This window comes from Cinclus cinclus, chromosome 3 (assembly GCF_963662255.1).
Source record: "Cinclus cinclus chromosome 3, bCinCin1.1, whole genome shotgun sequence".
NCBI classification, from domain to species: domain Eukaryota; kingdom Metazoa; phylum Chordata; class Aves; order Passeriformes; family Cinclidae; genus Cinclus; species Cinclus cinclus.
In genome coordinates this window covers 48384816-48409987 of record NC_085048.1, presented here as the reverse complement: position 1 = coordinate 48409987, position 25172 = coordinate 48384816, and the positions used below count along the sequence as shown (strand labels likewise).

The 25172-nt window shown below is 44.7% G+C and overlaps 1 protein-coding gene across 1 annotated transcript in view; it reads right to left on the bottom strand.

Moving 5' to 3' along the window:
• SLC35F1 (solute carrier family 35 member F1) overlaps positions 1 to 23970 on the bottom strand; it is a 221646-nt gene extending 197676 nt beyond the window's left edge. Inside the window, exon 1 of the mRNA XM_062488755.1 lies at positions 23768 to 23970. Coding sequence (XP_062344739.1) covers positions 23768 to 23970 — 203 coding nt within the window. The remainder of the gene's footprint in view (positions 1 to 23767) is intronic.
• Between the last annotated feature and the right edge of the window lie 1202 nt (positions 23971 to 25172).

Below are 25172 nucleotides of genomic sequence, written 5' to 3'. Positions count from 1 at the left end.
GGTAATTTGAAAGACATGCAATTCTCCATTCATAGCCAAGCAGTTGGATTATCTGCTTTGGAAGAAAAATTTCACGCATTCATAGCCTTGGAAGGCAACCGGGACTTCCATGGGAAATAATAATTGGACTGGGGACAGCGAGACCTCAAGATGGTGCTTCTCTGCTAATCCAGTCAAATTTCACCCACTGGTTCTAGATGCAATATTTGCTCTCAGGCTGGTAGGCAAAGAAACACCTACCTCACACTCAGCCTGTTTAATGTTTGGCTACTAGGACATTGCCATTGTTTCACATTTGTGTTTTGGGGGGGAAAAAAAACCAAAACCAACCAAACAAACAAACAACACACTACTTTAACACCCTACTTTTTGCCCGGTAGGTTGTCGGGGTCGTTTTTTTATCTTTCAAAGCAGCTACAAAACGCTGCCTCCCTTCCAGGTCTCTGCTATGTTCCTGCTTCCCCATGCCCTCAACTCTACGGAAAAGTCCTCAAGGGCCCCCGAGTTCACGCAGCGTTTTGTGAGGATACATTCCTTTAACACAAGAGATTTAAGAGTCCGAAAAGACAACTTCCCAGCAGCTCAGCCGAAGTGGCAGAGGGCCGGGGCAGCGGGATTTGGAGGCGGCCAGCCTATGGAGGGGGCCGGGATGCACTCGCACAAAGGCATCACCATCCTTTCATGCCGGGGTTTTATCAATGAACCGCGCGCATTCCAGGCGCCGCTCCCCGCGTTGCCTAGCGGAGGGACGCTCATTGAGGCTTCTTTCATCGCGGTTTGGGATCCACAAAGGCGGGGGGACCAGGGGACAGCGATGCTGAAAGCGGCCCAGCAGCAGCACTCGATCAAAGGAAGGAGGGAAGGAGGGAGGGAGCTGCAGCACCGCTCCCATGGGCGCTGTCCCACCCGCCCAGGGCCGCCCCGCTCCGCTCCCCGACACGGGAAACCTGATCCCATCACTGCTCCAGGGGAGCGTGGACAACCAGAGCCACTGCTGGGGGTCTGGTACCTGCCCGTGCACAGGGAGGGTGACGCCTGTGACAAATTAGACTCCTGTGCCGAGGGAAACAGAAAAATAGCACGCCACAGTCACATTTAGACCTGATGCTTCTTACACAAATCCCCCAGCCCTCTCTTTAATAACTCTAAAATGTCAGGTTTGACAAAGAGCTAAAAAAAATATTGATATCAGAGCTACAAAGGATGTTTTATATCATCTGTACCTCTCTCTTCCTCCCATCAGCAGAGAATTATTTCTTCCAAATGGGTTTGGGAGGGTTTTCTATGATTTAGTTTGGATGATATCTCTTCTTCTGAAAGATTAGTCCACATACAAATAGATACCTCCATCAAATCCTGTTTTCTACTACCTTGTTTTTGTACCTATCCTATTAGTTCTAATTTTGTCTTTTTTGAGATGTCCCAGAAGCCTTCTGCTACAGCGCAGAAAAAGGTAAGACTTCCAGATTATGTCCCTTAAAAATAAACATAAGCAGCACATAAGGCTGGCTAGTACATGTTCTTTCACATCCTTCAATGCCCTTACCAGAAAATAAATACAACTTTTTTTTATTTTCCTCCCTAGGAGCACACAGAGCTAGGACTTCACAGAAAAAGACAATATCACAGAAACTTCTGGTGAAGGAAACCAGGAGAAAAGTTAATTAAAAACTAAGGAGCTTTGGGGGGGCTAAATCAATCTTTGATATACTGGAGGATACAAATCTCTTTCAATGCATTTTGGGACTAATTTTTATTCTAGATCAGCCACCAAAATTCAACTCAAAATATAGAGAAGTAATATTTTATTTAGGAAGCTAATAAATCTTACGTTAACCTTATTACTATAGCACATGGTGAACAGGCAAATTTTGTGGTGAAGCTGAGTATACCACTCCACCCCGCATAGAAACCAAAACATTTGGGTATTGTGTGCTGATTTTTTACCTTCTTCAGAGACCACATAAAGTGGAAGCATGGATTTTTTGAAGCTCTGTAGGACCAAAGACTGGAAGTTTCACTACAAAACACATTTTTCTAACATGCTCTACACTGATCTTTATTTTCCATATGTTAAAGACAACCTTTTTCAAATATTTTGAACTGAAATTTCAGGTTCATTAACTGCAGTTAACATGAATTTGCCAACTCTTTTCTCTTTGTTCAAACAACAGTCTGCAGAAAATTTTTGTAACCTGACATCTGGATCTCAATCTAGTTTATCTGGGTTTATGAATACACATTAGTCTATCATATCACAGCCAGACCACTGCATTTGTAGATGGCTATTTCCCTCTGACAAGGGAGAAAATTGTGTTCCATCTCTGAAGCAGTAAAGATAACGATGCCTCAGAGATGCAGAGCTGAGGCACAGAACAGAGGTTTCCACAAGTTAAGGAGGACGTGGATGTGCTGCAAAGCAGGCAAAAAAAGTGTTCTTGCAGACACATCTGGATCTGAGGCTGGACAAAAACCTTTTGCCCAGGTTTGTTTTACAGTTACCAGGGCAACTTTAAAAATGTAAAAGCTCTAGAAGTACTATGTTTATAGAATACTCTCAATTTTACCTCTACTGAGAGGGTACCTTCTATTTAAAACCAGGGAGGTCATTCTTATTGTGGAAAGTGGTAAGAAAACTGAAGGAAGGTAGTGAAGCTGTCAGCAGAATGGCTTTTCCCAGTTTTGAGGTTGACCCATGAGTGTTCATGTGGTCAGTTAAAGCAATGAATATTTCAGATTAAATCCTAGAATACCTACCCAGCTGAGCTCACTACTAATTTGAAAAGTCATAGCAGTCAAGGGATAATTGTATATAATCAGGCCATGCAAGCAAACAAGGAGGCAGCTTATTTACAGAGACTATTCTGTTGGCAAGAAAGAAAGCATTACCAAAATTAAACATAGAGAACTTGATGCCAATATTATACATAATTCAACAGCATCCCATTTACATTGCCCTTTTATGTTTTTCTGAGCTTGCAGTGAGAGAAGGAAGAAAGTCTTCCATATCTGTGCCATGGCCTTTCTAGCCTCTCACTCTCCTTGCCTGCCAGTATTTACAATACAAATTAGAAGCATCTATAAATATCTTTCCTGTTTTTTCATTAAATAGTCCAAGTCTCCTGATAGAGGGCTAGTGTTTGCATCCAAGGGGGAAAACCAGAAGCAAACATAGAAAATGCCTTGCTCAAAAGGCATGGACTTCATATCAGAACATGGGCTAAAACTAAAGAAGCTTTTTTCCTTTGTTCATACCACTGCGTTGTAATTATCCCATTACAACATTAATCTTTTCAGCTACAAATAGCCGATTTTATGTATATCCTTGTTATGTTAAAACTGCTCTTCCACAAGAGGAGATGCTGTGCCTCACCTGATTTTCTCTGCAGCTGGAAGATCTATAGCCCTGAGCAGATGAAGCCAGAACAGGAGCGCAAGGCGCTGCACGTGATGACAAGTGAGGCTGCTGTCACAAAGACATCATTTGCAATCCAATGGTTCCCACATCAAACCATTTCAATTGCAAAAAACCAAATCTTAGTGTAAGTTTGCTTTTATTTTTATTTAGAAACATTGCCTTTATAAGACATTCTAAACAGATTAAAGCCATGGGAAAACAGACACAGCTCACTTCTGCTTTTCAGAGCCCCTTCAAGCCTACACATTTAAGTAGGGCCAAACAACTCCATGACAGCTCAAAGAAGTTGGGGAGAGGACACAGGCTAGTGACTCCTCCCAGCAGGCACCAAAGGTGACTGTGCTATTTCAGTCTCAGAACCCTGAAGTACTTTCCCCTAGAGTCCTGAGCATCTGACCCTTGCCTAAGAATATCTTCCTCTGTGAGAAGGGTGAGAAAAAGAGGCAGCCAGGCTGGGGAGAAGAAAGAAGGGGAAGCTCTGGGTGAAGGGAACAGCAGCCACACAGGGAGCAGAGGAAAAGGGACAACTAACTAATGCTTCACAAAACTCAAAGAACTAAAAGGACAAAGATAAAATAAAATTGTTTTCCAGGCCAGATGGAGCTGGCACAATGCTGCAGGGCTCTGTGCTAAAGCCACCCTCTGGGAATGGGGCAGGGCCATGGCTGGCAGCAGCGACACAAGTGACAGCAGCAGATCCCACCATGCACCACAGTGGCTCCTGCCAGATGTCTGGTGGCCCTAAAGTGGGGAGAACTCAGGGGTTTTAGTAGTGAGAACTCAGAGGGTATCAAACAAGAGCAAGTTTCTTCTTGCATTGCCAGCAGAGGTAAAGAAGCTGTTATCTATCATTCTGCTGGTTTCAAGGTCCTGCAGCTGGAGAGCACTCTCTGCTTCCTGCCATCACAGCAGGCTATCTCTTCCCAGCCTCCATCAGCCTCCTGGCACAGTCGCACTGGGACATGGAGGAATGTAACCCCAGAAAAGCCCTGAGAACCTGGCCCACCACTTCCACAAAGGGGAGTCCTGGCACAGCAGTGGATGCAGGAGGAGGGAAAGAAGTTTCAGGACTTCTGTGAGGATACACAGTGATGGCTGAATAGGATGCACTGCACAACACCAGGGCCTGTGTAATCACACTGATGTATTCAAGGCAAGCGTTGCTCACATACACAGGGCTGCCTGAAGCAAGAACCCCATTGTACTATTACACTGTATTAAAGGGGAGAAAACCCAAACAAACACATTGTATTGGAAAAAGAAATTAAAAGATACTGGCTTGAACAGAGTTCCATGGAAAAAACGGAGCAAGAGGCTATGTTTGATAGTACTGGCAGCAGCATGGGTGTGGGCATACACAAGTTCAGGTCTTTGCCTGGATCACAGCCATCATGATGCAGAGCCACTACAAGCATGGCTTGTACAAGCACACAAACTGAAACCTGCTCTATCTCACATTCCCTGCAAGCCAATTCCAGATGCCAAGAGGGGGCTCTGACTGTCAGTGGCAAGGCAAAGCCAGAGGATGTTATTTTCTTCTCTGAGTAGTACCTCCAGGGCTATTAGTAAGTTGAACAGGTACTACCTCAAAAACATACTGTCTTAGGGCCTTTCACAGTCCTCTGCTGACCAGGAAGAATGTAGACTGGAAAAAGGGTTTTCCACACCACAAAAAGGAAGGAAGGGAGTGTACTGCTATTTAACTGGTTCTTGTTCTTCCACACAGGAAAGCTGATGCTGGAGGATAAATAATAAATATAAACAAGACCTTAGCCTGCAGGCCTTGAGCAGCAATCCTGCACACTTCCAGTTTAAAACCTTTTGATAAGGGAAAGACATAATGGCTGCAGAGCCGTAGATTGGGGGTTGGGTCCATTTTGATTGCTTCCCCTGGAGCTGCTCCAGCTTGACCAATTCTGAAAGATCATACATGTTCACCTTATACAACATGGAACACACTATTTCTTCAGCCACGGCTTAATTATCAACAGCAGCACCTGATACTCCTCAAGCACTGAAATTACAAATGAAAAGCAAACCAATATTATATACCTGTGGTCCTGCAGATGGTACATTCATGTCTCTGTAACCAGTCTCTGGGACTAAATTAGTCACCCAAAACTAGGGTACATAGCATGCACTGAGTGCACACAGCTATTAATATTTCTGATAATCAAAGTTACCTGATCTATTTTAGCACATTTGACTCTGATGTGACATACCAAACAACACCAACATCTTGCCCACTGTCTTCAGAAAAAGTAATTGTAAGTTTCCTCAGACACATGTTCTGTATAAAAATGTGTTTGTATCAAGGTGACATTTATCAAAAAAAGAGAGACTGTGCTGAATCGCACCTCTCCTTTTGTTTAAGGTTAAGAGAGAATATTGTGGATTTGATAACTTATCCCTTTAAACTTGTTTCCCTTCATGGGGTTTGGTTTTTTGTGTTTTTTCCTTCCCTGAGAAGCAATATTAAAGGTAACAGAGACTTAAGTGCCTTCAAGGAAGAAAAAAATCTTCTCAAACTTCTGGATATATCTACCATTCTAATAATGTACTGAGGGAGTTAGGACAGCCTTTCCAATGAACAGGGCTTTAACATACAGGAAGACTTCTAAGAATATCTGCATTCACTGCTGTTCAGGTTTCTGGACTAATGACATAGGAAACATCTATTTCTCTCCCATTACCTCGGCAAACGGGCAAATACAGAGCAGAGTCTTGCTGTAGGCTGAGACACCACAGTAATTCCCTGCTGTTCTTTTTTAAGGTACAAAGAAAAGCCAAAGACATACACATTATGGTCTTGTACAAACCTCCCAATAAAAACAAAGAAACACAAAACAGTCCATGTACACCTCATGAAGACTATATTTCTTACACTTCCCAGGCATGCACAATGGCCACATGAAGACTACGTGCACAGAGCTGGAAGGCACCACATCCCTGTCTATTTTACAGTTGTTCTTCAGAAAAATTCCATGTCTCACCGTGCTCAGGAAAGTGAAAGCCAGTCTAAAATCTATACTAAGTTACTCTGGCTTTTTTTTTTTTTTCCACGGGCAGGAAGCAGAAAACCTCTCCATCCCATTTCTTTGGGGCAAAAGTAAATAAAGGTGCCTAAGGAGCAGCTTTAACTAGTCTTTCAGGCAATTTACAGGGATCTGTAGTCGGCACCAGCCCTTAAAAGACACGATTAATTGTCATAGCAACCAGGGCAGGGGAACCACACGCACTTAGGCTGGGATACAGGGACGGCAGTGTGCCCTCTTACCCACACACGCATCTCAAAAGGGTAACCGGCTCCTCGAGGGGTTCATTGTTTGGGCACAGTTAATCCTCTATAATAGACCCTCTTAACCAGGCATGGGGGACTCTCCCCTTGCCCCCCCCCCTCCTTCCTTCTCAGGAAATATTGAAACCATGGTGCTGCAGTGGCTGCGGAGGGAGGCTGCACGTCGGGGCAGGAGGAGGAAAGGAGAGAGACGGACAGGCAAAGGAAACAAAACCGGGGATTATCACATACTTTGGGGTCTAGCTAAGAATTCATCTTAAGAACTGACATACTGCTTTTTTCTGCATTGATGATGTATTTTCTTTACTCATACCATAAGTCTTTCATCTTGTTTCCCTCTTTCAGGACATCACTGAGTTTATAAAAACAGATAATGTGGTTCATTGGCATCCCTGCCTCGACAAGATCAGAGCAGAGCCATGGTTATCAGGAGACACCAAAAGCAGCAGGTCCTCCCCTCCATGATAACTTATTTTTATGCCACAGAAGCATACTTGAACACAGGCAAAATAAGACAGAGGTTTTTGTCATGTTGCATTTCTCCACTCCCAACAAATGGGATTCAAATAATGGCAGAATTTACCTGAAAGCTTCTTCTCTAGTTTCCTACCCAGTCATTTTGGTACCAAAATGCAAATCACTGTATTATGCCCTGTAGAAAAGTTGCTGGGTTTGGTGGTATTTCTTTGTGTAGTTTTGCTTTTTTGGAGTTTGGTCTTTTTTTTTTTTTTTCCTGGGGGTGAGAAGGGTGATGTATTGTTATTTTGTTTTCTTTAAAAATCAACAGAACCTGTACTCCTACTAATAGACACCTTCCCAGTCTGAAGATGATCAGTCCCTTTTACTCCTTACCCATGCTTTTGGTGCTCTAAATACAAAAGATTTGCTTGCTGCAGGAGAGAAATTGTTGTGAACTGATAACATTGGAACCATGCAGCACCTTTATACAACAGTACTGCAAGTGAAAATACAACAGCTAGGAGGATACAGGATCAATTTGGGAAGCAGGACTAACAATAGAAATGCTTCCAGAAAACTATCTATTCAGTACAATCTTGTGACCATTCCCAAGGTGGCCAAATTGCTGTATATTTTGCTCTTAAGGAATTATTTTGGTAACTGAAGTTATGGGATTATATGGGATTATATGAAGTTATGCAGATCAGAGGCAATTGGTTTTGGGAAAACTTGTGCATGGCTGTTGGCTCCAGGAAGAAAGAGGTCAGGGAATGGCAATAAGCCTCCAAGATCACATCAGCCAAATAAAAACAGCTATTCACACTTTACTATAGGAGAAAGCTATAATACATCACCTGCCATCATGGAAAGGGAAACAAACTAGTTCAGTGGCCACGATTTTGACCACCACTGACTGGGCTATTTTTCTAGTCAGCTGCAGTGAAGAAGTTACTGCACACCTTGGCAGAGAGGCAGAAGTGAGTCACAAAGCACACAGGAGCACTGCTTACACCAGATGTAATGATTTTAGACCTGCTGAACATGTGCCTTCTCTCTTATCTACTGTGAAAAAAAAAAACCAAACTGTTCCATGGATAAGGCTCCCCTTCCATTTTCCAGCAACAGGGAAACCCAGAGTATACTTGCACTAAGGTTTTTCACATGCCTATCTTCACTGAACTCAGACTCACCTAAAAATAAATAAATAAATTTAACATGTCAATTTAGAGCTGCATCACACCTCCACCATCACCTCTAACAGCAGACATTTTTTCACCAGCCCCATTCAGAATCACACTACTTGGTATCTGACAACCTTCTTTTTCCTCTCTGCTATACTCACACAACTTCCCCCCTACCTGAAGGAAAAATTGGCTACAGCTGATTGTTTACCAGCTGTCAATAGCCAAAGGGTCTCACATGTTCATTTTCTCAGGAACATCAGCGCTAAGGTTTGTAACAAGAAGGTAGGAGCAAGCTGAAGATTTTGGCAACAAGTAGTTAGTTCAGACGTGGTGTTACAACACAGATAAGCCAAATAAAAAACTTGAGACACAGAAAGACATACTTTCCCTTCCTTCTTTCCAGTTTCTTTTACCTCCCATCCCTGTTTTCCTCACCTCCTCTGCCCTTGCTCCTCTCTGCTCCCTCCTCACAGCCTCCTTCCTTTCATTATCAGTCCAGGCACTAGTTTAATCAAAAGTTAGCTAAAAACCCAGCTACAACAGCAACCTCTTTCAGCTGGGTTAATGATCTGTGATTTTAGCAATCTGCCTGTGATAGAAACTAGACCTGGCTTAGCAAAACAGAAGGAGTAATTTGAGCAGGAGCAGGGAAGAGAAAAAAGTGCAATCTCCTTTTGCCAGTTCATGATGCTCTGTTAAGAACAAACCCATTTCTCAGCCTTTGCTCATGTTTACTTCACCTAATTCTGTAAAATGACTGAGAAGATGAATTTTCATGAGGTAACTTGTGACCCTCCCTTAATAATTTCTAGGCATCAGTGAAGGAGTGATGGATTTGGAGATGGTTTCTTCTCTCCATCAGTGCTTTTTTTTTTTTTAATGGTCTCCTATTAAACTAAATCAATATGTCTATGCATGTGTGTTATTCATATACTGCACATATTCACATTGTAAGTATCTCAAATAATAGTTAAGATGCAAATCTCAGAAATTATTACAAGCTTGACTCTAGTATATTCTTAGCTCCTTCTCTTTTGTTAACAGTTTCACATGCGACATGTTGAGCTTCAGCCAGGATCAGGTCTTCGTCAAATGACTGCTCTCTGCTGCCATACACATCTCTAATGAAATCAGTGTAATTTGTCTTTGAAGGCAGGAAAAAGGGTTAGCTCACTAACACACCTTCTAAGCTCTGTGATGGCAGCACCTTTTTGTGTCTGGGTAACTGTTGGGGGTTGGTTCTTTCCCTTTTCCCTCTGTGGAATTTTCCCCATTGTCATGCTAAGATACCTGTTGACTGGGCCCTGGTGGCAAGGGGGAGGGGAGAGAAGAGGGAAACACCTCGATATCCAAACATCCAGAAGAGCAGACTGAAGGCTCTGGCTTGGCCTATTTCCCCCGTGGAGTTGGGACGAGAAGGACGATCGCTGCCTCTGACCCATCACTGCCATCCCAGCATTGGGAGCCATCCTCTCTGCTGTCAGACCCTGCCCTGCTGCCTTCTCACTGTGAACTACCACCATCCAGCACTCTGCTGAGCATTGGGACCCACACCGTGAGCGGAGAGCTCTCTCTCCATCTCTCTCTCCCCCTGGGACAGCGCTGCCACCACCCCCAGCCCTCCTGCGGCTCTGCGGGACCCGCCCGCCCCCAGCACCGGGAACTGCAGCTCAGGGAAAAGGTGCCTGCAGCCAAAAAACACTGGGACTGAGTTACTGTTCTGTTTGTGGGTAATTTCATAGCTGTTGATGTTCTTGTTTGTCTTGTTAGACATTCTAGTAAAGAACTGTTATTCCTACCCCCATATCTTTGCCTGAAAACTCCCTTAATTTCAAAATCATAATAATTTGTAGGAAAAAAGGATCACATTTTTCAGTTCAAAAGCAGGCTTCTGCTTTTCTTAGCAAACACCTGTCTTTCAAACTAAGACAGTAACATGGCTTGTGGAAACATCTCCAGTGTTAGGAGAATTTCAGCTGCCCCAGACTCCACTTGACCTCACCCGTGTACCAGCCTCATAGTCCATGCCTGTGTAGCCATGTGATAAACTACCCTGGAGATAAGATCCATCTGGAAACACAAACCAACAACAACAGAAACTTTTTCCCACTTTTCCCCTCTGAAAGAAACACTTTCCCACTTTTTTTCCCATCTGAATCAAACCACCAACCTGTTTTTCAATGGTACTTTGCCAACAGTTCCACCAGCAAAACAAAGGGGTAAGAAGCTGGGGACAGGGTCAAGAAGAAGAAGATAGGGGTGGAGCAAGGAGCTCTTCTGCCACCTGCCAGAGCCTAATTCTGCAGCCCCAAATTCACTTGACACTGCTGTCAGCCCCAGGTCACTTCAGGTGCTCTTGAGAAACTTCTTGTTTCTTGGGAGAAGGTACCTCAGGAAAGTTAGATATTTTTGAAAAGCTGTCAGTCCCTCATCTCTCAATGCCTATATGTACTGCACACATTAGTAATTTTGTTTCTTGGCAAAGTTTGCCCATAAAGTTTCAGAGAAGCACTATAGTAACTGCAAACCAGATGCTTCTGAGTACTATGCTCTGTTTTATAGCACTGTGTAGCATTTTACAAGCGTTAACCAATCAATAACTCTTCCAGGTAGTTAAGTTTAATTGTCCCTATTTTACAGGTGCTGAACCAGACCCAGTGAGGTTGAGAGATTCACCCAGGGTCAAAAAAAACCCCAAACAATTGTTGTCTAATTCTGGACTGTAAATCAAAAACTACTGTATGTAACTTCTCTCCAAGTCTTTTAAAACACAGTATTTCCCATCATCTGCTGCTGCAATACAGCTTCTCCTGAAAACGAAACGGGCAAAGCCTACCCCTCTCTGTCCTGCACTGCACACTTTGGTAAAGCTGCATTTTGTCCACCAGCTGTCCTGTAACTTTTAGTCTTGTGCAGTCAGGAGGACACAAATTACCCTGCTCTGGCTTTGGTCCCAAACCCCACAGCTGGGTCAGGCATACAGTATTCATGGGGCAACTTACCACTTTTTTAACCCTGATGCCTGCTTCTGCATCATACCTATATATGACATTTTTGGGGGTGATTTTTTTCCCTTCAGTTTCCCTTTATGACCCGGCTGATCCTTTTGTGCATGCTGTATTTTGTTTATCAGCTTGAGCTTTTAGTGCCCAGTAACTGCAGTGGTGCACAAGCAGCAACTACATCAGCAACAGTTACATATAAGCCAAAAATTGGTCAGTACACTCAGTGAATACAGCAGTTTTTACTGGAGAATAAGAAAGAAAGACTGTCTGGAGAAGAGTGAGTTTCACAGTTTCACTTTACAGACCACTGGATGAAACATTATCTCTGGGCGTATGCAGCTGCTGGAGATTTCTCCACAAAAATGTCTGGTGAGCTGCTTAGAATTGCATTTAAAGGCTGGGCTGAGACAGTCTCTGCAATTCTCTTCCTGAGAGTTGCAGACCATTTCTGGTCCATCCAGAGGAAGGAAGGACATTATCCCCAAGCACCACTAGAGCTGTGATGGGAATAGAAATGCCAGTGTTAGGACTCTCTGAAGACTTGTCTCTCCCTGCCATCAGTGCAGTCTTGAATTGCAGCAGAGGCAGAGGTGATCAAACAGCTTTCTTACCCTGTATTTCTTCTGGATCCCACTTCTTTTACTTCCCACCATGAGCTTTCAACAGCTCAGGCTCTGGAAAAAAGGGAACGAGTTCTACATCAGTTGCCCATTTCAGCTGCTCTTTGCAACTGCTCCTCGGCCAAACACTGCTGCTTCTGAAAGATAAATGCACGCATGGCCGCTGCTCAAAGAAAAGCATGCAAATACACCACATTTGGCAGGCAACTTCAGATAAGTTACATTTATACCTTTGTGCCCTGTCCCACTTTGGGCCTGCCGCACAGAACAGCAGCCAAAATGCATCTCAAAGATTAGGTCTGGTCTCAGAGCCCTAATTTTGCACACCTAAGTTACTGGCAGACCAAATGATCATGACTCATTTGAAGCTTGATGCATGGCATTTTGTTCAAGCAAGTGCCCACATAAATGGAAAAAATAATCATTAAAGGACAAAGAAAAAAAAGACAAAATTGTTGGAGTGTAATGGTTCATGATAAATGGCAGCTAAATACTCTTGGGTGTAACAGTGTTTTGAATGTTAGTAAGAACATTCATAAATGAGAAAAGAAATTGGTATTGATTCTGTGGGCTCATGTCTCAATACATCTATAGGTTGTAATGTAGGAATAAATCTGATAAATTAATCTAGCTGAGTAATAATAAGTTCCATTAACACAGTAATGCATACCAAATCAATATGTATGGACAATTTCAGACATCAAATTTAACAGAAATTCTTCTACAAGTTAGAATGTGTTATAATTTATTTATTTATAATGGGAAGTTGATTTCAGTTAACTAAAAAATGTCACATGCTTACACACTGTCACAGACAGAATTTTTCAAGTGAATTACTAGGGAATTACTTGGTGCCTTAAACTCAAGTAAACTCTCTAGAGCAAGAGCAACTCTGAATCCCAGAGATTTTGCTTGGTTAATATAAATCCAATGAAACTCTTTCATACCTGCCCTTCAACCACCATCATGGCACTGCATCTTACCTTGACCACTCTGCCTTAGTCCTTGAGTGCAATTCTGCTACTGCACAGTTGTTCTGCTGGCACCATTATGTTTAACTGAGAAAAAACTTGGAATTTTCAGTGCCAGTAAGAGGTGCCTTCATACATGCATGATAACCATCACACCACCTTGCCCCTGTGATTCTAGATTAAATCCTCCAAATGTTCTGGAATCTACTGAATGTCTCTGAAGATATTATTCCCCCACCACAGAATTGACCCAAAAAGAGAACCCTTAACTATACTGTCAAAAAATGCTGGTGAGAACCAACAAAAAGCAAAGCAGCTTTGTCAGAAAAGTGTGAGGAGGCAGCAATGGAGCAAGGTCTCCAGGGCTACATACAGATGCTGTCTGCTCTGGGGCAAGATGGACAGCACTTCTGCAAGTGCTGACAGTCCTTTTTCTACAAAGTGTCCCAGCTAAGCACATCAGGCACCTGACAGCTGAGGTCAGGTATCAAAATCTGACTGGAAGTTACCTGTGCATGTCTGGTAGGTTATGCAGCAAAAGGAGTGTCCTGGGGTGACTTTATGATGCTGAATTGTACCCCCCATTCAGCTGTTTACCCCAGAAATAAGTTTGGTGCCTTTACAACTAGATCCAAGAGCGAAGGGGGAGAGCAGGAAAAGTGGTGGATTTTTTTTGTGGCTGTTTTCAGAAACACAGAGGTAAGAGCTTCAGCTCTCTCTCAGTGTGTGTTGTCTGCAGCACGGACAGGAGTGGGAGAGAGCTCTCCTTTGCTTTTAGTTAGTTTTTTAGCCAGCTGAGGAAGTGAAGTTGCCTGGACTGTGGCTTTTTCTTTTCCTGGACTTTTCAAACCTGCTCTGGACTGAAAACCCAGAAAAAACCACCAGGAGCTCACACCTGTGGCCCACTGGGGCCAGGATGTGGCATTTTCCAGTGCAGGAGGGACTGAGAGACCCTCAGTGAGCCAAAAACACCCCGAGAGGACTCTCTCTGAACTACAGAAGGACTTCCTGAATTTGCCATCTCTTCAGAATAGTGAGAGGTTTTATTGTTTAATATTCATTTTTTATGCTTGTGAATACTTTGCTTGTTAGACAAATAGTTTTTTACACTTTTCTCAAAGGAGGTTTATCTCCTGAACAAGTTTGGGGAAGGAACGCTCTATTTTGCCCTTCAGGGAACCATCCCTTTGTAAGTTCCCTTCCAAATTTGTCCCAAACCTGGAGAAAAAGGCACTTCAGTTGATCATTATTCATCATATTTGGGTGATGGCTTTTTCCCCACTATATGGGATGAAGCTTGGAAACTTTTTCTGTCCAAGGGTACTTAATCCTCATACCCAGCCTGATGAAAATTATATCTACAACATTAAAGTTTTACTTCCTTCAAGTATCAAATCTCATACCCATTAAAATATTTTCCAGCTCCCTGCTCAACTCTTCCTGTCCTACTTGCTATTTTCTGTCCTTTCTCACTTTCAATCTACCCAGGACAATCCCTACAGACCTCAACATACTAGCAGCAGGGAGTTTAAAAAAACGTATTCTAAAGCATTTCAAGTCTGTAGTAGCAGCAGCAGAGAGATAAAAGGAAAGCAGCAACAGGAAAGAAACCCTTAGTTTCATTACAGCACTCAACTTCAAGTAAGATGATATTTCTGAAGGCAAATGGCCCAAATCAGGCTGCAGAAGCCACCATAAATACTGGGCTGTTTAAACTCCATAAAATACCAGGGCTTAAAATAATCACAAGGTAATTAATTTAATTTTAAAAAGTATTTTCTAGCATTTGTCTCACCATCATTGGGTAAAAAAAAAAACCCAAAAGATCCACACAGAATAATATTGCACCCTAGGAAAGCCACAGAGGCACCTGGGCAGACAAAGAGTGAAATTTTGGTAAAAAACAGAAAGCATCAGACAGGGTACACCTTATGCCCTACCCCTCCTTAGAGCATTTGACCCCTACTTTCAGTGACTCACTTCAGGCCTCCTCTTGAAGAGTTAGACATCTACCCCTTCTCTTAAAAAAAAAAATAAATAAATAAATAAAAGGAGAGAAAATTCCCCCCACTTCTACCTTGCAGCCACCACTCTTATTCATCCCAGCCCAGCTCCCTCAAACTCCCCCTTTCCCTGAAAAGCCCTGACGTAGCCACCTCAAAGCTAAGGACCAGAATTTTAGTTATTAGCCTGGAGAGATCCAGGAGTGGAGCTGTGGAGCTCTCTTCTGCTTTGAAGAGTTGATTAAGAGGTACCAGAGCAGGAACAGATTCTGGCATATCCCTTCCACAATGTCAGTGGCTTCTTCTCTATTTCTCTAAAGATGGGGAAAGATTTACATGCCGCTTAACTCATATTCCATTTCTACCAAATGGAAAGCAGAAAAAGCCAACACTCATCAAAAAAACACTTGCCAGATGAGAAAACTAATGAGAATAAATGTGGCACAGAAGACAGCACCCTTTTAAAATTAGTGCAGCTGAATTATGTGCAGTGAAGCTTCTGGACACACACACAACAGCTCCTTTGACAAACAAACACCAAAGAGGACTAAGTAAATTAATGGCCATCACTGTGAATGTTTCAAATTTGGTTTTCATTCCATCATCAGCTAATACTGGCTTACAGGTTGAAATTAACCCTAGGGTTATGGTCTTGCTATTGGACATAAGCTACTTATCTGTATTAGAGATGTAGCAATCTGTTTCAAGCATAGCATGCTTTTGTAAATTAGTACCTTGAAGACTGAAATGCCTAGGAAGATGAGCTGGGGCATAGAAAAAGCATCTTCTAGTTGTAAACTTTTAATTTTCAAAATTTCTCATGCTTTGCATTAAGACAAAACCATGACCTTTTGAGGTTCTTCATCCCAAGGGAACCTCACAGTACATGTGCTCACAGCAGCCTTCAGGGATGCAGAAAAGCAGAGTTAAACATGGTCTCCTACATAAGCACTCCCATCACCAGATTACCATGAAGTCTTACTTGCTCTCCAACCAAAAAAATCTGGATATAAGAAACCTTATTAAACATGCAGTCTCGAGAAAGACCAATTCTTCTTGACAAGGTTTTGACTCATCTACATTTTCTGTTAGGAAAAAGAAGTTATGGCAAAAGAGAAGATTCGCTACCCAGCTCCGAAGTTCCTACAGGTTGCCACAGGTCAGACCTATCTGAAGGTGGAGTGCGACCTGTCATATTACATGGGGAACAGGCAGTGCAAGAAAGGTGACAACCACACCAAAGGGAATCTGAAATTATGGACTGAAGTTACTTCATCAGCTACAAACAGAAGAATGGCTTAATAAGCGTCCCTGTCTTTTTACTGTGAAGCTTGCATGGCATCATTTGTGGACAGAACTTTCTGGTGAGATTACGGGTCACCCACATCCTCTAGGAAATTATCTGGCCATCCCCATGTGCCATGGCACATCCCAAAAAGCCGGCACAGTCCTTGCAGATGTAGGGCACAGTGTTGCTGTACAGATACAGCCAAACTGTGGGGACACTCCCTCCTGCACTGAGGAAAAGGTGATGCATGGGAGTCAAACCTGCTACCTCAATTGTTTGGTGTCTCTGAGAAAAATGACTGAGAGTGAATACATATTGAAGAAATGTTTTCTTAAATCATGAGAAAAACCAAGTCGGAGAAAGCTGAAAGACAAACTTCAAAACTTGAAGTGTTTTCAGTAAAAATCTCAGCTAGATGGATGACAGACATAAATAAGCACAGACAGGTAGAGTAGGCAGTTCACAACATGAATCTCAGAACCACCAATACTTACACACTTTACAGTCATAGCAATTTATGAGTCCCCATACAGCTGTTCTTGCAACAGGTGATTTCAGCTGAGTTTGAGCTCAGCTCACAAGCCTTTGAGCATGAGACTTCCGTTGTTGTTGGGCTTGGGGGCTGATTTTTTTGTAATTTTTAATGTCAAGCCTCTTTAGCAACTTCTTTTTCCTAAACCTCCCTGGTAATTAGCCCTAATCAGTATTCAAGTGTTAATCTGTAAAGCTATCTGCTGACTTAAAGGAAGGGAACACCTCACTAATAGCCCCAGTGTTTCCCTCTGCCTGCAGAAACAACCCCGATAAGGACAGAGACTCCAGCCATCTCCAAAGAGACAGAGCCACAAAGAGCCCTTCTGATCGCTGCTGGCATCTGGCCTTCCCCTCATTAGCACATTAAAGATGCTCTGTCCATCCCATAAGAGCCACTCTGTCCATTCCTCCCGCTTTCTCTATGGAGCCATTTATGGTGCTGCTCCTTTGAAACCCCCCTAGTTCAAGAGGCAGTAAGGCCTTTCCCAAAGCCCACAGCACAGCCAGTGTCAGAAATTCCCACTTACAGACAGGAACCCAGTAAGTAGCGGCATTTTGAATGTCATAGGTAGACAGAAGACACCCACATATTCTGCCTTGCCGAATTGCCCCTCCTAGGAAAAGATGGGTTTGGATTACAGGGCATTTACAATATCACATCACTTCAAACAATTCCTACATCAGAAAAGGACCAGCAAGGCTTGTATCTCCTGAAGTGTAAATTCTCAGGAGCAAAAAACAAGGCAAGAGGGACAAAGCTTCCCAATCCTGGCTTCTTAACCTGTTAGGAAATGACACTCAGATACTTTGAAAGCAAACTTGGACAGATTTCCAGGGCATGGTGCATCAAAATCATGGAAGATTTTTGTACTTTAGCTGATCTTCGCTGTTAAATCAAAGCATTTTGAGTGTAGTATGGCATGCCAATAAGTAAGTGTGCATTCACTGAAATAAGTTGTCTGGAGAAGAGGAAGAGCATCTTTTTCTCCCATTTTACAGGTATTTCCCTTATGAGCCCTAATCATTGGGAACACATATAATTTGCAGAAGTTGCTTGCTTACAAAATGATGATCATAAGTAAACTAATGAGAAAAGGAAAGAATGGACAATTCTTCATAATTTCATTTCTTTATCTTCAGGCAGGATGCTTTCCTACAGGTAGATATGACCTTCCCACTTCCTAAACCAAAAAGAATAATACTAACAGGCACAAGAAAGCCAACCCAGTTGCTTTATCTATGCTCTGATCTCATTTTCTTTGACTTACTTCAGAATGGTATTAATATTTTTACCTAAAAGGAGAACTGTGACTATCTGAATTGAGCTCTGGCTCATTTTTCTACTGTCACTGTTATTCTGGGTGAACTTTGAGGAGCTATTTGTACTTTTTAAGAATAAAAATCCCTAAGGAAGCAAATTCTTTTGTTTTGAAGAAGAAAGGAAAGCAACTGAAGGTCATGAATACTCACTCTTTTTTTGGATTCAAAAATTATATGTTTGATCGTTGACTTGCTTTTCATTAAGGAAAAATGCCATAAATTATTTGGTTTGTTTGCCTCTCTGATCAGTCAACTGAAAGACATTTTTGCTTTGGGGCAATGAAACACATCATCTCAATTTTATTATTATTCGTCTCCAAGTTCCTTTTAGTACATAAAATCCCTATGTATGATTTATTATGCAGGTGCATGTTATTGGGAAAAAAAAAACACATTGGGTTATAGCTTTCGATATTTGCAGTTCCATTTAAACAGCTTCCATCTCTGAAGAGTTAGAAGCTTTGACACACAGTTCAAGTTCAAAGTTAGTCAGCTAGTGGGCCAAACTCTTCCTCAACTCCAATATCAGGGAGGAATTGGGCCTGTAACACACTAAGAATTTGGAAGTTTTACTGAGAATGAACCCAAACAGATGAGCTTTCTTTCAAAAAGAATCTAAATTGCTTTTCTTCAGATAATTTTGTTCAATACATCACTGCTTAGTTTAATGCATTATACTTGCTAGAAACACTTTTTTCATCTTTTTCCTAAGACAGGAATTAGACCATGCACTGGCTTTATGCATAAGGCTGAAATTTATTTGACAGAGTAAATAAGTGAGCAAAGAAGCACAGAAAGTCATACTGCTCCATAGACAACTTTTGCAATTTACTAGTGCAGAGAACATAACTACAAAGCTATTTAAAAGATGAGATGGGACTGAATGACTGAAATAACTCTTATTCCATTTTCTGATTCAAGTTGAGTATGTCTCTAACATTCTGATATGATTTTTAGGAAACTTCTGATAAATACAAAGTGCCATTCAGCAACTGCCAGCAAGAAAAAGCCCATGAAGACAACCTTGAAACAGCAAGATAAGGCACAGCCAGACTTTATAACTCGTATTCCTTAAGGAAGTGCTAAAAGATAGAAGTGGGTAAACCCAGAAAAATGCATGTGCCATCTAGCTTAATAAAAAAGTCCTTGTCAAGGAAAGCAATACAGTAGCAATACCTTAGACATGTCTCTGGAGACTTGAGTTCACCAACACAGCTATGGTATTTTTTGTTTCCAGGAATAATCTCATTTACTTAGCTAAAATAACTTTGTCATAGTATCTAAAGATACTAACTCATTTTGCCTGCAGAAACTTCATTTTCCCTCCCTGCCCTGCAGCCCAGGACTACAGAGATAATGCCCGTGTATAAGCAGGTATCTCACTTGTTGGCTTTCATTTAGAGACAATTTGCAAGAATTCCCCTAAAGAAATTACTTTGCAACCTGCTCCCTCTGTGCTCCAGCCATGTTTATTGTCTGTCCAGTTCCTCTCAAGAGCTGATAATGAGACTTCCCAATGTGAGATCAATCTGTAAATTGGTTCAAAAGGTTTCAGAGGCCACAGGAGAATCTGCCAGGTAAGTCTCTACCCTACAGATCACCCAGGGAGTGCAAGAAAGGGAGACAAGCTGCCTCTTGTTCTGGAACACAGCTAGGTGGAGGGAGCTGGGACCAACCAACAGGTACCTGCATAGGTGCTGGGGCGGAAGCACAGAGAACCACAAAATTCCAAACCTCATAATTTATTTTCTATCTTCCCACTAGAGGTGGGAGTCAATGAGGAGCAATTAATTATTAAGTGGTCCTCTACAAGCAGACAGTTTGTGGAGTCCAGTTTTGGCTTCACAGAAGTTTGGGGAAGCAAGCAATCAATCAGCCAAGCAGCCATCATTAATCTTCCTCTTCCCTGCAACATAGCAGGGCACAGTCAGTCAGGGACACCTGCTCAGCAAATGTCACAAGGAAGGTACCAGGCAGGGCCCTGCAGATGGGATTTATGGACCACAAGTGTGAGTCATGGGTCCCAGAAAATATCTGCAGCACAACACTTCCCCTTAATGCAACAGCAGCTCAAAGCCATCCTCTCCCAGCTCAGAACCACAGAACCCTTAAGGTTGGAAAAGACCTCCAAGATCCTGGAGTCCAACCATTAACCCAGCACTAGCAGGTCCACCATTAAACTGCACACCTAAGCACCACGGCTCCTTCAAGGGTAACAGCAAGTTTGATCCTCTTGCAGCATGTCCTATTCACCATTACTGGCAGCCCAGAATTTATACACAAAGTATTCCAGTAAATCCCATAATTGCACTGAGCATCTCCAGTCTTTCCATTCACTTTTGTGTTTTAATTTCTTAGTGCTTTCTTGTTATGGACAACTTTTCCAGAGTGCAGTGATCACTAAAATAGACTTTTACAGGCAGTCAGCTCTGCCTTCAATGTGTTCTCTCTCAAATACCCTGCAGGGGTTGTTCCAGTGTTACTCTATTACCTTGGGATCTACTGAGTTAACAGAGAGGAGAGGTTGAAAGGTGAAGGTAAAATAAGTTTCCATAGTTTGCAAAACAATTTTAAATAGTTTTAGTAATTTAATTTTAATTCCTGAATTGCCATGGAAGGCAATTCAGGAATCAGCAAGTGCCTGGGTAACCAAACTCCTACAAAGAAAGTGAAAAATAAACAATGATCAGTTTCTGCCAGTGTCTATGTCCTTTCTCCTGATGTCTTGTTTCCTCCTTGACTGCACCAGAATCTGTCCCCTCCCTGGGTACAGACTTCTTAGCAGGGCTTCTTGTGACAGGACAAGGGTTTTAAATGAAAAGATTAGATATAAGGAAGAAATTTTTTTATAATGAGGTTGGTGAAACTCTGAAAGAGGTTGCCCAGAAATGTGGTAGGTGCCTCATCCGTGGAAACAATGAGGGTCAGGTTGGATGTGACTCGGAACAACCTGATCTAGTTGAAGATGTTCCTGCTGATGGCAGCAGGGATTGGATTAGATGACCTTTAGAGGTCCCTTCTGACCCAAACAATTCTATGATTCCACCAGCCATAAACATGTTTCTGGCAGCCCTAGTTTTTGTCAACCTTTTTATTTGAGGTCTGCCTGAAGATCCCCTACTTTGTGTAGCAGGAAACAGAAGCACAATGAATCTGTCAGGAGCCTTCCACTAATGGGTCTCAAGCAAATGGTGCACACAAACAGACAGCACAGAGAAAGTGCTACCCTCTTTTTCTTATGGGAGAAAAACAATTGGAAAAGCCAATATTTGGTTTGTTTGGGTCTCCTACTTCTTTAGGGATATGGCTTGCATATTTCTTTCTCTCCCACATGTATTTGCAGGCTATTGTTTCCATAGTGAATCAAAATATAAACATTGTGTCAGAATTCATTTCACTGTATCAACAGTAATACTGATGAAAGCTGTAAGGTTACATGGAGACATCATTTGCCATGTAAAGTTGAAAGAAACTTAAGGAAATCTAACTTTTGAAAAATTTCCATTGCTACACAATGTGGAAGGGGCTAAGAATTAAAACATATTAGTCATGTGTCTTCTCCTTCTCTATAAACCACATAAATTTGGAAAAATTTTACTCTTATTTCATGTTTGAGGAGGAGATAAGAACACAATCATGAAAAAGTGACTGACTCCTGTTCCTTCGGCTGCTCTTCTGGGCTATGGGAGATCTCATTTCCAGGTTCAAGTTTATGAAACAGAACAGATTTGAACTTTGGCCACCACAGCAAATTTCTACCCTTCACCCCTGAAAAAAACAAATAGACAAAAAACAAAAATAAAACCAAAACCAAACAAAACAAACAAAAACCCCCACCACAACCTAGATATTCTCATTTCAATCATGCAACCATATATAAAGAACAACAAATATTGATTTGACATTTTATCTACAGCTCAGTCATATACATGCATAAGTATGGTAGCTTTTTAAACTGTATGAATTAATCCAACACCTCCTAGCTATGAAGAGGTGGTCAATTTGATGATTCCCCAGAGGTCATAATTACCACCCTGGCACAGGACAGCCTATTGCTTTTGTATCTGATCTCTTCACCACATCTTCATATTTCCCTTGGTGCCCCTAGGAAAACATATTTTCTCTAGTGTCTTGTTTCAGGACCAGCACACACATCAAGGTGACCAAGCAGAAGGAGGGCAGGATCTTGCAAGCACAGGACGCTTAAGATGACACGGACTGACGAATTTAGTCAATCGTAGAGTACAGGGAGTTGCAAAATGCATGTGGACAAGAAAAGGTGTAACTGAGTTGAAGCAGCTCTTACTTGTTTCAACTTCTTTTCAACCCTTGTCATGCTCAAATAACAAAAGTATTCCCTCTGTCACTGAGGCTTTGGGGAATCCTCCTGGAATGGTAACAGTTAATTAACTGCTTGTAATAGGGATGCTCTGAAAGCAAATAGCTTCACGTATTTTTAACAATGTAACACTTGTAGGAATTGTAATTTTTTAATATTCAAAAGCTTCATCTTCAAACCGAATACAGCCATTTAGAATAGCTGGGTTCAGTAGCTCGTCCATGTTACATTAATCTGAAACTAAAGCTGGGACAATGAGACCAAGGCTGGTATGCACCATCCCATTGCTGCAACTGCTCTGTTTAGCACGTAAGTCATTAGGCAGAAGTGATGGCTCCAGCTGGCTTTTCAGACAGGAGCTCCTTCTGGGGAAGAGCAACCAGTTAGGCACTGGATGGCCTCTGTTTTGTAGTAAAACCCTCTGCCCTAATCAAATGCAGTGCAAAAGAAACAACCGGCAGAGAGGGGAGCGTAAAGGATTAACTAAGATGGTTCCAGCGTTTTCTTGTGCCTTCGGTGAACAATTTACCCGGAGTACCCCGCAGTTTTCCTACCGTTGCACTGAGCGCTCTGAGCCACATGCAGGGGCGAACCGAGCGGCTCGCCTCTCGCCTGCAGCCCCGGCGTGCTGCGAAGATCCCACACGACCCCACCCGGCACCCCGGAGCATCGGGCCGCGCCCGGCCGCTGCTGGCGGACCCCGGCCGGGAGCCCCAGGGGCCGCCCCTGCCCTTTCCCTTTCCCCTTTCCCCTTCCCCTTCCCCGCCGCCCTCTCGCCCGCCGCCCGCGCTTCAACTTCCCAGGCGGCGCCTCCGCCACCGGCCGGGCTGCGGCAGCGGGGAGGTCTGCTCCCTCCTCCCGCCGCCCCGAGCCTGTCCGTGACGGGCCAGGAAAGCCGGAGCCGGCGGGAGGCGCGGGGGCCCCGCTGCGGAGGCTGTGCCTGTGGACACGGCAGGTGCGACCGGCACCGGCACCGGCACCGGCACCGGCACCGGCACCGGCATCGGCGGGGAGGGCGCGGGCTGGAGGCTCACACCGCCGCTCGGAGGCAACAATGGGCCGGGGGAGGATCCGCGCCGTCGCTCCCTGCCTGCTTGGGGCTTCTGTGGGGAAAGGCGCTGACAGCCCATGCCATCCCAGCACGGCCGAGCCGAGCCGAGCCAGCCGCTCCGCTGGCGCCTTCGTGCCCCGCCGCTCACACCCCTCCAAGCGGGCCGGGCCGGGCCGGGTCGGGGCCCCTCCGACGGCGGCCCTCGGGACCTGCGCGCCCCAGAGCGAGCGGCACCGTGCCGTGTAGCCAGAGCCCCGCTCCATCCCCTGGCCCTCACCTGTTCAGCACTTTCCTGATCCTCTGGCGCACGCTGGAGGAGGGCGCGGAGATGCCGCTCCTGCCGCCGCCACTGCCGCCCTCCGCCGGCAGGTTCTCGATGGTGGCCACGACATGGCTGGGCTGTGGCGGGTGGTGCGGCGGCGGCGGCGGCTGCGGAGTCGGGGGGTGGCGGTGGTGGCGGTGGCGCTCGGGGGAGAGCATCGCGGCGGGGCTGCGCCTCAGCGGAGAGCGGGGCGCATCCCGGCGGGAGGGCGGCGGGCGCTGCTGCCGCCGGCGCTGGCTCCCTCGGCTTCCGGGCAGCGCCAGACCCTCGCCCGCTCCTCCCTCACTGGGCTGCCATGCAGAGAGGGGCGGGATGCTGCCGCCGCCGCCAGCGAGTGCCGCTCACGGCCGACGAAGTGGCAGCAGTTTGGCGACCCTCCTCCTCCTCCCACACCCCCCGCGCCCAGCCGGTGCCTCCCCCCGGCGGAGCTGTCGCTGCTGCGCCGCCTCGATCCCCTTTGTTCCCGCTCGCCACCGCCCCGCTCTCCGCTGGCGCGCCGCTGCTGCCGCGGCACGGCACGGCACGGCACGGCACGGCACGGCACGGCACGGCACGGCACGGCACGGCCCGGCCCGGCCCGGCCCGGCGCGGAGCCCTCGGAGCCCCCGGGAGCCCCTCGGAGCCCTGCGCGCCGCGGTGCCGCCGGCCGAGCGCGGCCGGGGCCGCCAGGGGGAGCCCGCGGCGGCCGCAGCGCCGGGAGGGAGCCCCGGGCAGCGCGGCCCGGGTCGGTCCCGCGGGGTCCCGCCCGCCCCGAGAGCTCCGCCGGCCGCCAGCTGAGCTCCGCGCTGGGGGGCGAGGGGAACCGCGCCGGCGGGGCCCCGGACTTTGCCGCGTTCAATGCGCGTCTGTTTTCTTTGGGGTCTTTAGTTGTCTTTTTGGGGTGGGGTTATTTTGGGGTGTTAAATTGTCTCTTTGGGTTGAGGACGCTCATAGCTGGGCGGCGCGGTACTTCCTACGCTGGCCGGTGCTGTGTGAACACCCGGGAGTTGCCGTACACTTGTCTTCTGAAACGCGGCACAGCCGGTGTCGTCTTCAGCCAACTGGGAGAAGTGTAAAGAAAAAAATCTCCTCTGAACAACGCCCTTGTTCTTACACTGCCGGAGGCACGTAAGGGACTGAGGGAGGCATGGCAGTCGCTGAGAAGTTCAGAGCTCCATATATTTTTCATAGAGACAGTGCACTTGAAGTTCATGCCTGGGCGAAGCTTGTTAAAGTGTTGTGTTTCTCTCTTTCAGATACTGGGAGACTCTCCAAAGAGAAATTGAATGAACGAAGGTTCAATATTTCTTACTCTAAAGATAAAAATTTTTCGCTTCAAAAACTGAATTAAGCTCATAGGATGTGTCTTTTTTAATCATGT